Source organism: Eleutherodactylus coqui, chromosome 13 (genome assembly GCF_035609145.1).
Source record: "Eleutherodactylus coqui strain aEleCoq1 chromosome 13, aEleCoq1.hap1, whole genome shotgun sequence".
Classification (NCBI taxonomy): Eukaryota; Metazoa; Chordata; class Amphibia; order Anura; family Eleutherodactylidae; genus Eleutherodactylus; species Eleutherodactylus coqui.
Window position 1 is genome coordinate 48,089,639 of NC_089849.1, and position 14,063 is coordinate 48,103,701.

General features: G+C 47.3%; 1 protein-coding gene across 2 annotated transcripts in view; it reads right to left on the bottom strand.

The window, feature by feature from the left end:
* LOC136588576 (protein 4.2-like) overlaps positions 1 to 14,063 on the bottom strand; it is a 29,258-nt gene that overhangs the window by 12,861 nt on the left and 2,334 nt on the right. For both annotated transcript variants that reach the window (XM_066587919.1, XM_066587920.1), the window contains exons 2-8: positions 7,754 to 7,936; positions 7,414 to 7,647; positions 6,550 to 6,668; positions 5,707 to 5,835; positions 5,463 to 5,625; positions 3,339 to 3,477; positions 1,516 to 1,619 (exon numbers count right to left, since the gene is read on the bottom strand). In XM_066587919.1, coding sequence (XP_066444016.1) covers positions 1,516 to 1,619; positions 3,339 to 3,477; positions 5,463 to 5,625; positions 5,707 to 5,835; positions 6,550 to 6,668; positions 7,414 to 7,647; positions 7,754 to 7,936 — 1,071 coding nt within the window. The remainder of the gene's footprint in view (positions 1 to 1,515; positions 1,620 to 3,338; positions 3,478 to 5,462; positions 5,626 to 5,706; positions 5,836 to 6,549; positions 6,669 to 7,413; positions 7,648 to 7,753; positions 7,937 to 14,063) is intronic.

A 14,063-nucleotide genomic window follows, 5' to 3' on the forward strand; every position in this document is an offset into this window, starting at 1 on the left:
TACACTCTCTAAACTCTCTCCAATCCATCCTGAATGCAGCAGCCAGACTCATCTTTTTGTCTAACTGCTTCACCTATGCCTCCACCCTGTGCCAGTCATTACACCGATGCCCGTACCCAGTGCTAGTCATTGCACTGGTTGCCTGCGTACTATGGAGCACACTTTTTAAACTTCTCACCCTCATCTATAAAACTCTCTACATTGCTGCATCGCCCAATATCTCCTTCCTCATTTTTGTCTGCCACCCTACCAATGTTCAGTCAATGTGTAGCGGTTTGGGTGGAGCCTCAGGTGGAAAGTAGATCAGGAGTGAGGAACCAGAAACAAGGATTCAGCAAGGGAGCTTATCCAGAGAGCTGAATAGCTCAACATGAAAAGCTATAGTACAGGAGGTCCCAGGTTCAATCTGCGACACAATGACCTCAGACTAAGTTCAGCTATAGTCAAAACCTCTCACCTCCATCTCCAAGACCTTTTCAGAGCTGCTGCAGTCCTTTGGAATGTGCCACCCTAGAGAATCAGGTTAATCTCCAACACCCTAAGTTTTAAGCGAGACCTAAAAATGCATCTCTTTAGGATGTATATCCCATCCCCTAATCTAATGCTTTCCTATCTATTCTTTCTACATTCTCTGTCCAAACTTGTTCCCAGCATACCCCTAATCCTGACTCACCTAGCATTATTTATACTACCTTTTATATAAGGTGGCCAGGCCATTGAACTAAGCAAGCACTTGTCCCTCATATGTCAACCCTTTTCCTTAGAGACTGTAAGCTCTTGTGGGCAGGGCCCTCATCCCTACTGTTTTCTTTATTAGTTTTCTATTGTTTGTAATGTTTGACTTCATCTCTGTATATACCCTCTTATTTGTAAAGCACTGCAAACTATATAGAGTTTATCCATGATGATCCTTGTAATCATGGGAGCCATGACTAATATTAGTTCAGTTTATATCTAAACTAGCAGTCGAACCACTACCAAGTAGAGGCATTCAGGAAATGTACCAAAACCACAGCTCCTACAAATTTGGATGCTTTATTATAGGTATAAAAGTTGTTCTCAAATGTTGCATGGAGATAATACAAAGACGTATAAGAATTAAAGGAGTTACCCAGTTGTAAACTGTGGATGGTTTATCTTTAATAGAAGATTAACAGAGGTTTGCCGCCTGGGGCCCTCTCTGATTAGCGATTCATCAGGCTGCAGTGCTCATGCACTGAATTGATATCTGCAGGAAGCAGACAGCTCCGTTCTCACTGTAGTGGCCAGGTTTTGTATTACAAGCCATTCACTTTCATGGGAATTTTGCCTCTAATACAAGCCTGGTCATTGCAGTGGGAACGGAGCTGCCTGCTTCCTGCACAAGCACATTGGCCTTTCAAACAGCTGATCAGCGGTGATCCTCAGGCAGTAGGCCCCACTAATCTTCTATTGATGGCCTGTTTATAAGTCTAGATCATCAATAGTTTACAATTGGAGAACTCCTTTTTAAGTTGAAGATATTGATATTGTTACCACTGTATTTCAGCTGTGCAGTTGCATCAAGAACCTGCCATCCGCTATATTCTTGAATTAGATCTCTTCTTTTCATCCAGCACTCATTCCAGATGTGGTAATGCCTGAAAGATAACACTGACTATTTTAGGTAAATTATATAACACAATATCACCATCTATCAACATTACAGTATGCAGTGACATCAGTCAATTTTCAAAAAGAGGATGGGGTACTCGGGACACTGGTGAGTGGTGTCTCTGTTGTCCTACCAATCTGATTATAGGCAGGGCAGAAGGGGCAAATACCCCATGACCTCCGTGATGTAAGGGCCTCCACCCCCATATCCTGGTAGGTATTAGTGCAGATTCATGATTGGGCCCCTAACTTCATGAAATCTATCTCAGCGAAGTAGTAAGATATTAAATGGGGTTTGCTGCTTTTGTACACAAAGTAGTCTTTTATTAATTCTTTTGCGAAGCCTCTTCGTTTCCATACATGTGAATACCAGATGAAAGAAGCCGCTGTTGAATTTTGCAATTTATGCAAATTTGGGGTAAATTTATCAAGGATTGTGCGGTAGTTTTTTTTCCATTCTAATCACAAATTTTTGTGTAAGTAAGGTTTTGCTCAAAAATTTTAAGACTTTCAGCTGTTGTACGCCTCTCACTGCACTTTTTCAAATTCAAAAGAAAAGGGGTTGGGGTGTGAGCAGAGGGAGGTTTTTAGACAGATTTAAGAAATGTGACTTTTTAAAAGTCAGAAAATGTTTCTTAATATCACTCCAGTAGCAGGGTGACATAAAAAAATGACTCAACATTTTTATGCATGCTTAAAATTGTGATTACCTTATCATGAGCATGCATCATTTGATAGATATGTTGCAAATAATGGCAATGTAGTCTCCAGAAAAAATGACTTAAAAACGTATGTGATAAATTTCCCCATAATTCTTATTCCTGGTCACATACATTGCCATTATTTTGTAATATGTCGTGTTGGTTATTGTTTCATCAGAAGTTGTAACTGGAGATTGGAGTCAGTAAACTGACCTTCTACTAGTTATCACATGCATTTTTGACAATGATGCAGTCCTATCATCTATTACACGCTCGGACTGGCCCATTGGGGAACCAGTGGATCCTTGGTGGGCCCTGGGCTGAGAAAGAGATCTCATTAGGCAACACCACACAGCGGCGGGCCTCCGCTTCTCCTTCCTCTGAGCTGTGTACAAACTCTGAATGGAATCGCATGAGCTGGAATAGAGATCCAAGTTACAGAGGCGGGTCATACCAGCCTCTCCATACCCACATAATGCAGACTGAAGGCTCTCTACCTATACACAAAAAGGAAGAGAGCTGTCAGTCTACATGATATGGGCGGGCAGAAGCTGGCACGGGCTGTCTCTACGACTCCAGAGCTTTGTTCGGAGTCAAAATCTTCTTACCATATCTATGGAGTAAGTTTGGTTCTGGTATTGCAACTAAGTATTCATCTCAGTTATGATACCACAACTGTGCAGTAAGCTCGGTACTGATATATAGTAAGTTCAGTTTTGCTATTGTGTCTATATAATAGGCTTGGTTGTGGTATTGTATCTAGTAAGCTTAGTGGCCGACTGACTACCTAATGCACATTGTGTATTAATATACATTGGTAGTCTAAGACTTGACAGTTTTGCTCACAAGGGCAGTACTGGCCAATCAAAGCAGTGCGTAGTGTCTTAGACTACTGATGCACTACCAATGCACGGTATACATAGATAAGTAGTCAGAGAATCATTTCAGCCATCTTGGTTTGTTCGTGACCAGAATGTCGATATAATAATTAAGACAAAGCCTTACCAGATACTGTCATTCCTTGATCTGTGAATCCGAGCTCCATTCTTATCATAATATATCTCTTTATGCAGAGTCTGCTCTGTATTGTAGGCTGAGTTGTAGTTTGTGACGACCCGGGCTGGAATCCCCAGACAGCGTAACACTGAAAAAAATCCAGGATAAACCTTTGAAATATTATCAGTGCGAAGCAACAGACCAATGAACGGATATGATGGGCATTGCTTGTTATATTGTGATATAGTGCTTATAAGATGTAAAGTTATTCTGGGGACAGGCCATTAATATATAACCAGTGGGAGTTGGCAGTCATAGAGCACTGATTCCTATCCGGGGTGCCATGAGAACCTGCCAGGGATGCTGCGGCTCCCAGGCTAGACCGTTATGAGAATCGGTGCCAGTCTCCTTGCCCTCCCCAATGCTGCTGCCCAATAGGAACCAGATGTAAGTACCGCCCATGACTTACAGTGAAGCTGCCTTGCCAGAGAGGAGCAGGAGGAGGAAGATAGAGCTGTGTCTTCCACCCAAGAGTAAGAAAATGCATAAACTGCCTGATTACCTGAGTCGGGGAGCTGGCTGGCAAATTATTTTTCATCTGGGCTGGTGTTAGAGGTAAAGAAGTGACCGTTATGGTGACAGTAATGGCTGCTGCTGAGGATCGGGGTAAAGTGAGTAGTATAGCTGCTGCTGGGATTGAAGGGAGTTGGCAAATGGCTCCTGCTAAGAGAGGGCATGTGGGTGAAATGGCTGCTGCCGGGAGGGAGGGCACGTGGATTCAATGGCTGCTACAGAGAGGGTAGGAGTGGGTGCAATGTCTGCTGGGAGGGGGGTCAAAAATTAGTGCAATGCTTGTTGCTGGGAGGGGGTTGGTGCCATTGGCTGCTGCTGGGAAACAAGTGGGTGCAATGGCTGCTGCTTAGAGGTTGGAGAAATGGGTGCTAGAGTTGCTGGAAGGGAAGAGAAGGGCGGTGCAATGGTTGCTGTTTAAGGGGGGAGTAAGCAGGCCTGGCGTCAGCACCCAGCACACCCAGGCAGATGCAAGGGCTCACTGAAACAGGGCATACCAACTCCACTTACTAGTCTGAGAGATGGGTCAAAGTGGGGCTGGGCTGCTGGGTCAGGTACGGCAGTCAGGCCCCACCTAATTTTAGTTTGAAGTGCGTTTTAATAAAAAAAAAATAAAAACAGTCTATTCTCGTCTTTTCTGTCACTCACCGGCAGCTGTAATTGGTATGCTGTCCCCAATGCCTTCCGCATCGTGTGGTCATGTAACAAGCACATGATCTCTGTAGTCGAATCCTAACCGCACTTGTAAAAGTCAGTGCCCGTGTAGAGCTGGTATCTACCGTTATATGATCACTGTATGCGCTTGCAGATTTAATGCTGCATGTGTCGTGACACACTGCAAAGGGGTCCACTGAGACTTTGTCGCCCAAGGGCCCGCATAAGCCTGGGGATGGCACTAGAAGTAAGTGCAATGATTGCTATTAGGAAGGGAGAGTGGGTGGGTGCGATAGCTGCTGCCGGGGAAAGTAAGCGGGTGCAATGGCTGCTGCTTTGAAGGGGGGAGTGAGCGCAATGGCTGTTGCTGCAAAGGGAGAAGAAAGTTGGGGCAAAGGCTGCCACTGGTAGGCCTTCGTATTTTCTATTTTAAGTAAAATTCAGGCGCTAATAGCGGACAGTGGTTAATATGTATTGGATATTACTTGTTTTTAGGTGTGTGTTTCGGAAAATGTTTTTTTACAGAGGTGCCTCAAGGTAAAACTTTTTCCCCAGGAGTCCGCAAAGGCTATAAAGGTTGGGAAACACTGCCCTAGAGTGTTGTGACTTCTTCACTGCAACTTGGCCCATTCTTAGATGTATCAGGTACTGCAGTAAAGGGGTTGTGTTGCCCTTGATCGTTCTGCTGATCTGTGGTAGTCCTTGGGGGTGAGTTCCCCCATTGATCAAACATTGTTGGGCAGCTTGTTCTTAACCCATGGAGACATTGCAAGATATTTCATCTTTGAATATTTTATTTCTAAATGTAATCTTTTGTTAACAATGCGTAACTTAAAAATAATTCCAATACGTTTGCGTTATGTTAATAATTGATTGGTTATAGTTTGTGAAAGTTTTTAAAACCCTTACCTGTGCAGAGTATAGCTGCAAAAACCCAGTGATGTCCATAAGCGGACTCAGTTTCACCTCGGAACCATAGTCGTAGAATTGGAACACTGCTCACCAACGTATAGGATAGCCTTCCATTCTTACACATGAAATTCACTCTGTCTGTCTCATCCCACCTACCAATCTGCACACAATATAAAGGCATGTATACATTTATGTACAGTATGCTGGGTTAATGGGAAAACTTCTGTTATTTTTTCCTTACCATGTCACCAATCTCTTGGGTGATGTAAATTGGGTCATTTCTTCTCAAATAGTGCTTTTCTGGTTCCGCCTGATATCTTGGGCTCATATTGAGAAACTTAAGGCAAATATTGGGAATGTCTTCTTCAAACTGTGGAGTAAAGTGGACATGTCTATCTGATTATTCCAAAAAGCAACATCTTCTAATGCACAGTTCCAATAGTTTTAGCTTTAATAACCACACATGAAATCCAGAAAGCATTATAATAGTTTACGGTCTAAAAAGTAAAAAACTATTTTGGATGGATATCGGACACCAGAACCTCCTTCAGATGAACCATCTTCAAGGTCTTCCTCTTTAGTGTTTCTCAATTGCATGGGATAAACAGACTGGTTCATAGAAGCAGGGCATTATGATGGCATCCAGTATAGGCAGTCATGCACTTGGCATTATGTCAGGATTGCTAGTTAAACTTCATTTGAGTACTTGACAAGAAAGATGCATGTTGGTGATAGAGTAGTGATGGAGGCCCAAATCAGTCCAAAAACAAGTTTAGATTTTGGGTAGAGAATGGTTTTATATTGTGTAGCTGTACACCATAAACAAAATGTTTCGATTTTCAAAACTGTGACGGGAATTGTATGAGCTTTTTTCTTTTTTTACAATTTTGTATGTAGATTCCATTGCCCTAGACTATCATCTACTGACTGATCACTTTGATTGAGGTAGCAATTTTTGTGGAACTTTTGATAGTTTTCATACAGCTTATCTACTGCCACTGTTGTGTTATTTATAGGGGTACTTAAAATAATTGTCATTTAGCAAGGTGGAGAGCTTAGTGTGCTAGCAAAATGGGAAACTTACTTGCCCAAAGTGCCATGGATGAGGCTGAGCAGAACTCTCTGTGCCCAGGTAGATAATGCTGTCCTCACTGAGAACAAACTCTTGTCTTTCCGTTTCATTATGGAGGTACACGTGATCATCTAAAAAAGGCAAAGAAAACCATCGGAAACCACAACATATCGGTATGTAACACAAGTATGCAGTTGGAAGGAGTTTTCCAGAGTCTATTATCCCTTCTTGGCAGAAGAATCTACCGAAAATAAGCTATATAATAGCAGTTATTACTCTGCTGGTACCCTCAGAAGTCAGCTGTAATATGAGGGAGAACATGGTGACAAGTCTTCAATTCCTTTGTTCTGCCAACACAGGAGAAATAAAACTTTGCATGGTGCCCATTGCAAAGAGGTGATCCCCATGATGCATGGATGCATGATTTGTAAGCATTCTATAGCATGTTCTTAGTCAGAGGCCATTGTACTATTGACTAATGTATCTAAAGGTACCTTTACACAGGATGACTATTAGCTAAATAGTCACTCGAAAGAGCGAATGCAAACAATAATTGTTGGATGTAAACACAACCATCAACAGGATGAAGAGCTATGACTTGTTTACTAGTCATTTTGCTTCAGTTCACCTAAAAAATAGTTGCTGGTTGATCTAGTAGTCTGGTGTAAAGTCACAGTAATTTGCATTTGAACGACATGCGAACAAATTTGTATGGAGATCCCCTCTATGAACGATATGTCGGCAAACAACTAATAGACAACAAACAACTGTCGTTCTTACACTTCAGCAACTTTTTTAGTGACTATACGAGCGATAGTTACTCGGTGTAAAGGTACTTTTAATTCCACTCCTCCATGTCTCAGAGAATAGATTTACCTTTACACCATGGATTAAATAGCATCATAAATTCCCCCAAGTCTTCAACTATGCCATTGCTGATTCTGATTGAAATTAAGTAATATCCAATGATGGCATCGGCTGGTGAAGTGATGGATATTTTCCATACGCCCTGGACGCAATCAACAACTCTGGCGCTCCATGTTTTTCTGTCACAGAGGCTGGTTATTTTAAAATTGTTCTTCGTCCTATTTAGTTTACAAGGATTTGGACCTGAAGAGAAACCCATACAAAAAAGTTAACACCGTTCTCAGACTAGGCTCTTTAGGTCCACATAGAATAAATGGGATATTGGATTAGTTGCTACTGTATATTATACCTGTTGTTGTGATGAGAGTAAATTTGGTCAGATCCTCCTGTCTTAAAGTTTGGTCTTGGAATTTTAAAGTGATGGTGAATTCTTGCCCTCGCCTGAGAAAAAGGCTTGTTGCCTTACTGAGGGCACTGGTCCGATGTGCACTGTTGTTTTTAAACACTTGTAGGTTACATCTCACAGGCAGATCTGCAAAAAAAGGTATTCAAGAATCTTCCACAAAAATAAAGAACAGCTAAATGTCATGTGCAAGAAACTTATTAAGTAAATATAACAAAGATCTATCATTCTAATCTCCTCTAAATCATTGACCTTTGAATGGTGCAGTCAGAGCAGTTTTCCATTTACTATTGTAATCAAAATGATTCAACTGCTATTGTAAATTAGGTTCAATTGTTTGTTAAAAGAACCCCCACTAAACAGAATCCCCCATAAGAGCAAGGTAAAGTTCCCTGGTGCAAGCACTGAATTGTGACTGACTCCTAGGATGATGTCCCATCGTGATGTTTTCTAGGCAGACTGTTTTTGCAGGGTGGTTTGCCATTGCCTTCCCTGGTCATCTTTACCCCCCCAGTAGGCTAGGTACTCATTTTACTGGCCTCAGAAGGATGGAAGGCTGAGTCAAACTTGAGCTGGCTGCGTGAATCATGCAGGGATTAAACCCGCAACCTTTGGGTCACTGCATTCTGCTGCCGTAACACTCTGCCCCACACGAGGCTCTCTAAGAGCACCCATTTGCAAATCATATGTTGCCTTAAACACACCTGATTAGAGATGAGCGAACACCAAAATGTTCGGGTGTTCGTTATTCGGAACGAACTTCCCGCGATGTTCGAGGGTTCGTTTCGAACAACGAACCCCATTGAAGTCAATGGGCGACCCGAGCATTTTTGTATTTCGCCGATGCTCGCTAAGGTTTTCATGTGTGAAAATCTGGGCAATTCAAGAAAGTGATGGGAATGACACAGAAATGGATAGGGCAGGCGAGGGGCTACATGTTGGGCTGCATCTCAAGTTCACAGGTCCCACTATTAAGCCACAATACCGGCAAGAGTGGGCCCCCCCCCTCCCAACAACTTTTACTTCTGAAAAGCCCTCATTAGCATGGCATACCTTTGCTAAGCACCACACTAGCTACAACAAAGCACAATCACTGCCTGGATGACACTCCGCTGCCACTTCTCCTGGGTTACATGCTGACCAACCGCCCCCCCTCCCCCCCACAGCGCACACCAAAGTGTCCCTGCGCAGCCTTCAGCTGCCCTCATGCCACGCCACACTCATGTCTATTTAGAAGTGCGTCTGCCATGAGGAGGAACCGCAGGCACACACTGCAGAGGGTTGGCACGGCTAGGCAGCGACCCTCTTTAAAAGGGGCGGGGCGATAGCCCACAATGCTGTACAGAAGCAATGAGAAATAGAATCCTGTGCCACCGCCATCAGGAGCTGCACACGTAGGCATAGCAATGGGGAACCTATGTGCCACACACTATTCATTCTGTCAAGGTGTCTGCATGCCCCAGTTAGACCGGGCTTTTTAATTCATAGACACAGGCAGGTACAACTCCCTATTGTGAAGTCCTTGTGGACCGACAGCATGGGTGGGTGCCAGGAAGCCACCGGCGGTACATAGAAATATCCCATTGCATTGCCCAACACAGCTGAGGTAGTAATGTCGTGCGTAATACAGGTGGGCTTCGGCCCACACTGCATGCCCCAGTCTGACCGGGGTTCTTTACAAGTGGACACATGTAGGTTACACTCCGTGTGCACCTACAGCATGGGTGGCTCCCTGGAACCCACCGGCGGTACATAAAAATATCCCATTGCATTGCCCAACACAGCTGAGGTAGTAATGTCGTGCTTAATGCAGGTGGGCTTCGGCCCACACTGCATGCCCCAGTCAGACTGGGGTTCTTTAGAAGTGGACACATGTAGGTTAAACTCCCTGTGGACCCACTGCCTGGGTGGGTGCCAGGAAGCCACCGGCGGTACATAGAAATATCCCATTGCATTGCCCAACACAGCTGAGGTAGTAATGTCGTGCGTAATACAGGTGGGCTTCGGCCCACACTGCATGCCCCAGTCAGACTGGGGTTCTTTAGAAGTGTACAGATGTATTAAAAACTCCGTGTGCACCTACAGCATGGGTGGCTCCCTGGAACCCACCGGCGGTACACAAAAATATCCCATTGCATTGCCCAACACAGCTGAGGTAACGTCAGCTGTAATGCAGGTGGGCTAAAAATTAATTTGATTACACTGTAGGCGAGGGCCCACAAAAATTGCTGTATCAACAGTACTAATGTACATCCCAAAAATTGGCCATGGCCAGCCAAGAGGGCAGGTGAAACCCATTAATCGCTTTGGTTAATGTGGCTTAAGTGGTAACTAGGCCTGGAGGCAGCCCAGTGTAACGAAAAATTGGTTCAAGTTACAGTTCCAACGCTTTTAAGCGCATTGAAACTTATAAAAATTGTTCAGAAAAATTATTGGAGTGAGCCTTGTGGCCCTAAGAAAAATTGCCCGTTCAGCGTGATTACGTGAGGTTTCAGGAGGAGGAGCAGGAGGAGGAGGAGGAATATTAGACACAGATTGATGAAGCAGAAATGTCCCCGTTTTGGATGGTGAGAGAGAACGTAGCTTCCATCCGCGGGTGCAGCCTACGTATTGCTTACGTATCGCTGCTGTCCGCTGGTGGAGAACAGAAGTCTGGGGAAATCCAGCCTTTGTTCATCTTGATGAGTGTTAGCCTGTCGGCACTGTCGGTTGACAAGCGGCTACGCTTATCTGTGATGATTCCCCCAGCCGCACTAAACACCCTCTCCGACAAGACGCTAGCCGCAGGACAAGCAAGCACCTCCAGGGCATACAGCGCTAGTTCAGACCACGTGTCCAGCTTCGACACCCAGTAGTTGTAGGGGGCAGAGGCGTCACCAAGGATGGTCGTGCGATCCGCTACGTACTCCCTCACCATCCTTTTACAGTGCTCCCGCCGACTCAGCCGTGACTGGGGAGCGGTGACACAGTCTTGGTGGGGAGCCATAAAGCTGGCCAGGCCCTTAAAGACTGTTGCACTGCCTGGGATGTACATGCTGCTCGATCTACGCACATCCCCTGCTACCTTGCCCTCGGTACTGCGCCTTCTGCCACTAGCGCTGTCGGCTGGGAATTTTACCATCAGCTTGTCCGCAAGGGTCCTGTGGTATAGCAACACTCTCGAACCCCTTTCCTCTTCGGGAATCAGAGTGGGCAGGTTCTCCTTATACCGTGGATCGAGCAGTGTGTACACCCAGTAATCCGTCGTGGCCAGAATGCGTGCAACGCGAGGGTCACGAGAAAGGCATCCTAACATGAAGTCAGCCATGTGTGCCAGGGTACCTGTACGCAACACATGGCTGTCTTCACTAGGAAGATCACTTTCAGGATCCTCCTCCTCCTCCTCAGGCCATACACGCTGAAAGGATGACAGGCAATCAGCCGGTGTACCGTCAGCAGCGGCCCAAGCTGTCTCTTCCCCCTCCTCCTCATCCTCCTCATGCTCCTCCTCCTCCTCCTGTACGCGCTGAGAAATAGACAGGAGGGTGCCCTGACTATCCAGCGGCATACTGTCTTCCCCCGCCCCCGTTTCCGAGCGCAAAGCAGCTGCCTTTAGGGTTTGCAGGGAATTTCTCAAGATGCATAGCAGAGGAATGGTGACGCTAATGATTGTAGCATCGCCGCTCACCACCTGGGTAGACTCCTCAAAATTACCAAGGACATGGCAGATTTCTGCCAACCAGGCCCACTCTTCTGAAAGGAATTGAGGAGGCTGACTCCCACTGCGCCGCCCATGTTGGAGTTGGTATTCGACTATAGCTCTACGTTGTTCATAGAGCCTGGCCAACATGTGGAGCGTAGAGTTCCACCGTGTGGGCACGTCGCACAGCAGTCGGTGCACTGGCAGCTTAAAGTGATGTTGCAGGGTGCGCAGGGTGGCAGCGTCCGTGTGGGACTTGCGGAAATGTGCGCAGAGCCGGCGCGCCTTTACGAGCAGGTCTGACAAGCGTGGGTAGCTTTTCAGAAAGCGCTGAACCACCAAATTAAAGACGTGGGCCAGGCATGGCACGTGCGTGAGGCTGCCGAGCTGCAGAGCCGCCACCAGGTTACGGCCGTTGTCACACACGACCATGCCCGGTTGGAGGCTCAGCGGCGCAAGCCAGCGGTCGGTCTGCTGTGTCAGACCCTGCAGCAGTTCGTGGGCCGTGTGCCTCTTATCGCCTAAGCTGAGTAGTTTCAGCACGGCCTGCTGACGCTTGCCCACCGCTGTGCTGCCACACCGCGCGACACCGACTGCTGGCGACATGCTGCTGCTAACACATCTTGATTGCGAGACAGAGGAGGAGGAGGAGGAGGAGGAGGGTGCTTTAGTGGAGGAAGCATACACCTCCGCAGATACCACCACCGAGCTGGGGCCCGCAATTCTGGGGGTGGGTAGGACATGAGCGGTCCCAGGCTCTGACTCTGTCCCAGCCTCCACTAAATTCACCCAATGTGCCGTCAGGGAGATGTAGTGGCCCTGCCCGCCTGTGCTTGTCCACGTGTCCGTAGTTAAGTGGACCGTGGCAGTAACCGCGTTGGTGAGGGCGCGTACAATGTTGCGGGAGACGTGGTCGTGCAGGGCTGGGACGGCACATCGGGAAAAGTAGTGGCGACTGGGAACTGAGTAGCGCGGGGCCGCCGCCTCCATGATACTTTTGAAGGACTCCGTTTCCACAACCCTATACGGCAGCATCTCAAGGCTGATGAATTTTGCTATGCGGACGGTTAACGTTTGAGCTTGCGGGTGCATGGCGGCGTACTTGCGCTTGCGCTCCAACAGTTGCGCAAGCGACGGCTGGACGGTGCGCTGAACTACACTGCTGGATGGGGCCGAGGACAGCGGAGGTGAGGGTGTGGGTGCAGGCCAGGAGACGGTAGTGCCTGTGTCCTGAGAGGGGGGTTGCATCTCAGTGGCAGGTTGGGGCACAGGGGGAGAGGCAGGGGTGCAAACCGGAGGCGCTGAACGGCCTTCGTCCCACTTTGCGGGGTGCTTGGCCATCATATGTCTGCGCATGGTGGTGGTGGTGAGGCTGTTGGTGTTGGCTCCCCGGCTGAGCTTTGCGCGACAAAGGTTGCACACCACTGTTCGTCGGTCGTCAGGCGTCTCTGTGAAAAACTGCCAGACCTTAGAGCACCTCGGCCTCTGCAGGGTGGCATGGCGCGAGGGGGCGCTTTGGGAAACACTTGGTGGATTATTCGGTCTGGCCCTGCCTCTACCCCTGGCCACCGCACTGCCTCTTGCAACCTGCCCTGCTGATGCCCTTGACTCCCCCTCTGAAGACCTGTCCTCCTGAGTAAGCGTTGCACACCAGGTGGGGTCAGTCACCTCATCGTCCTGCTGCTCTTCCTCCGAATCCTCTGTGCGCTGCTCCCTCGGACTTACTGCCCTTACTACTACCTCACTGCAAGACAACTGTGTCTGATCGTCATCGTCCTCCTCACCCACAGAAAGTTGTTGAGACAGTTGGCGGAAGTCCCCAGCCTCTTCCCCCGGACCCCGGGAACTTTCGAATGGTTGGGCATCAGTGACGATAAACTCCTCTGGTGGGAGAGGAACCGCTGCTGCCCAATCTAAGCAGGGGCCCGAGAACAGTTCCTGGGAGTGTTCCCGCTCCTGAGCAGGTGTCATTGTAGTGGAGTGAGGAGGCTGGGAGGAAGGAGGAGCAGCAGACAGAGGATTCGGATTGGCAGCAGTGGACGGCGCAGAACTGCGGGTAGACGATTGGTTGCTCGAAGCACTTTCTGCCATCCAGGACAGGACCTGCTCACACTGCTCATTTTCTAATAACCGTCTCCCGCGTGGACCCATTAATTGGGCGATGAATGTGGGGACACCAGAAACGTGCCTCTCTCCTAATCACGCAGCAGTCGGCTGCGACACACCTGGATCAGGAGCTCGGCCTGTGCCCACACCCTGACTTGGCCCTCCGCGTCCTCGGCCGCGTCCACGTCCTCTAGGCCTACCCCTACCCCTCAGCATGCTGTATTACCAGTGATTTGATTTCACAGGCAGCTAATAAATTGGCGCAAGACTGCAGGCCAAATATAATTTTTTCCCTTTTTTGAAAACGAAAGGCCCCACTGCCTCTAGTGAATGTATAATCTAAGTTTAATAACTGTGCTGTGTCCCTGCTAATGTGTCACAGAACGTGAGGGTAGCAGAGTTATTAACTGTGGCAGAGCAGGTATTTTTTTTCCCAATTAAGGAAAGCAAATGGCGAAGCCAGGAGTAAAA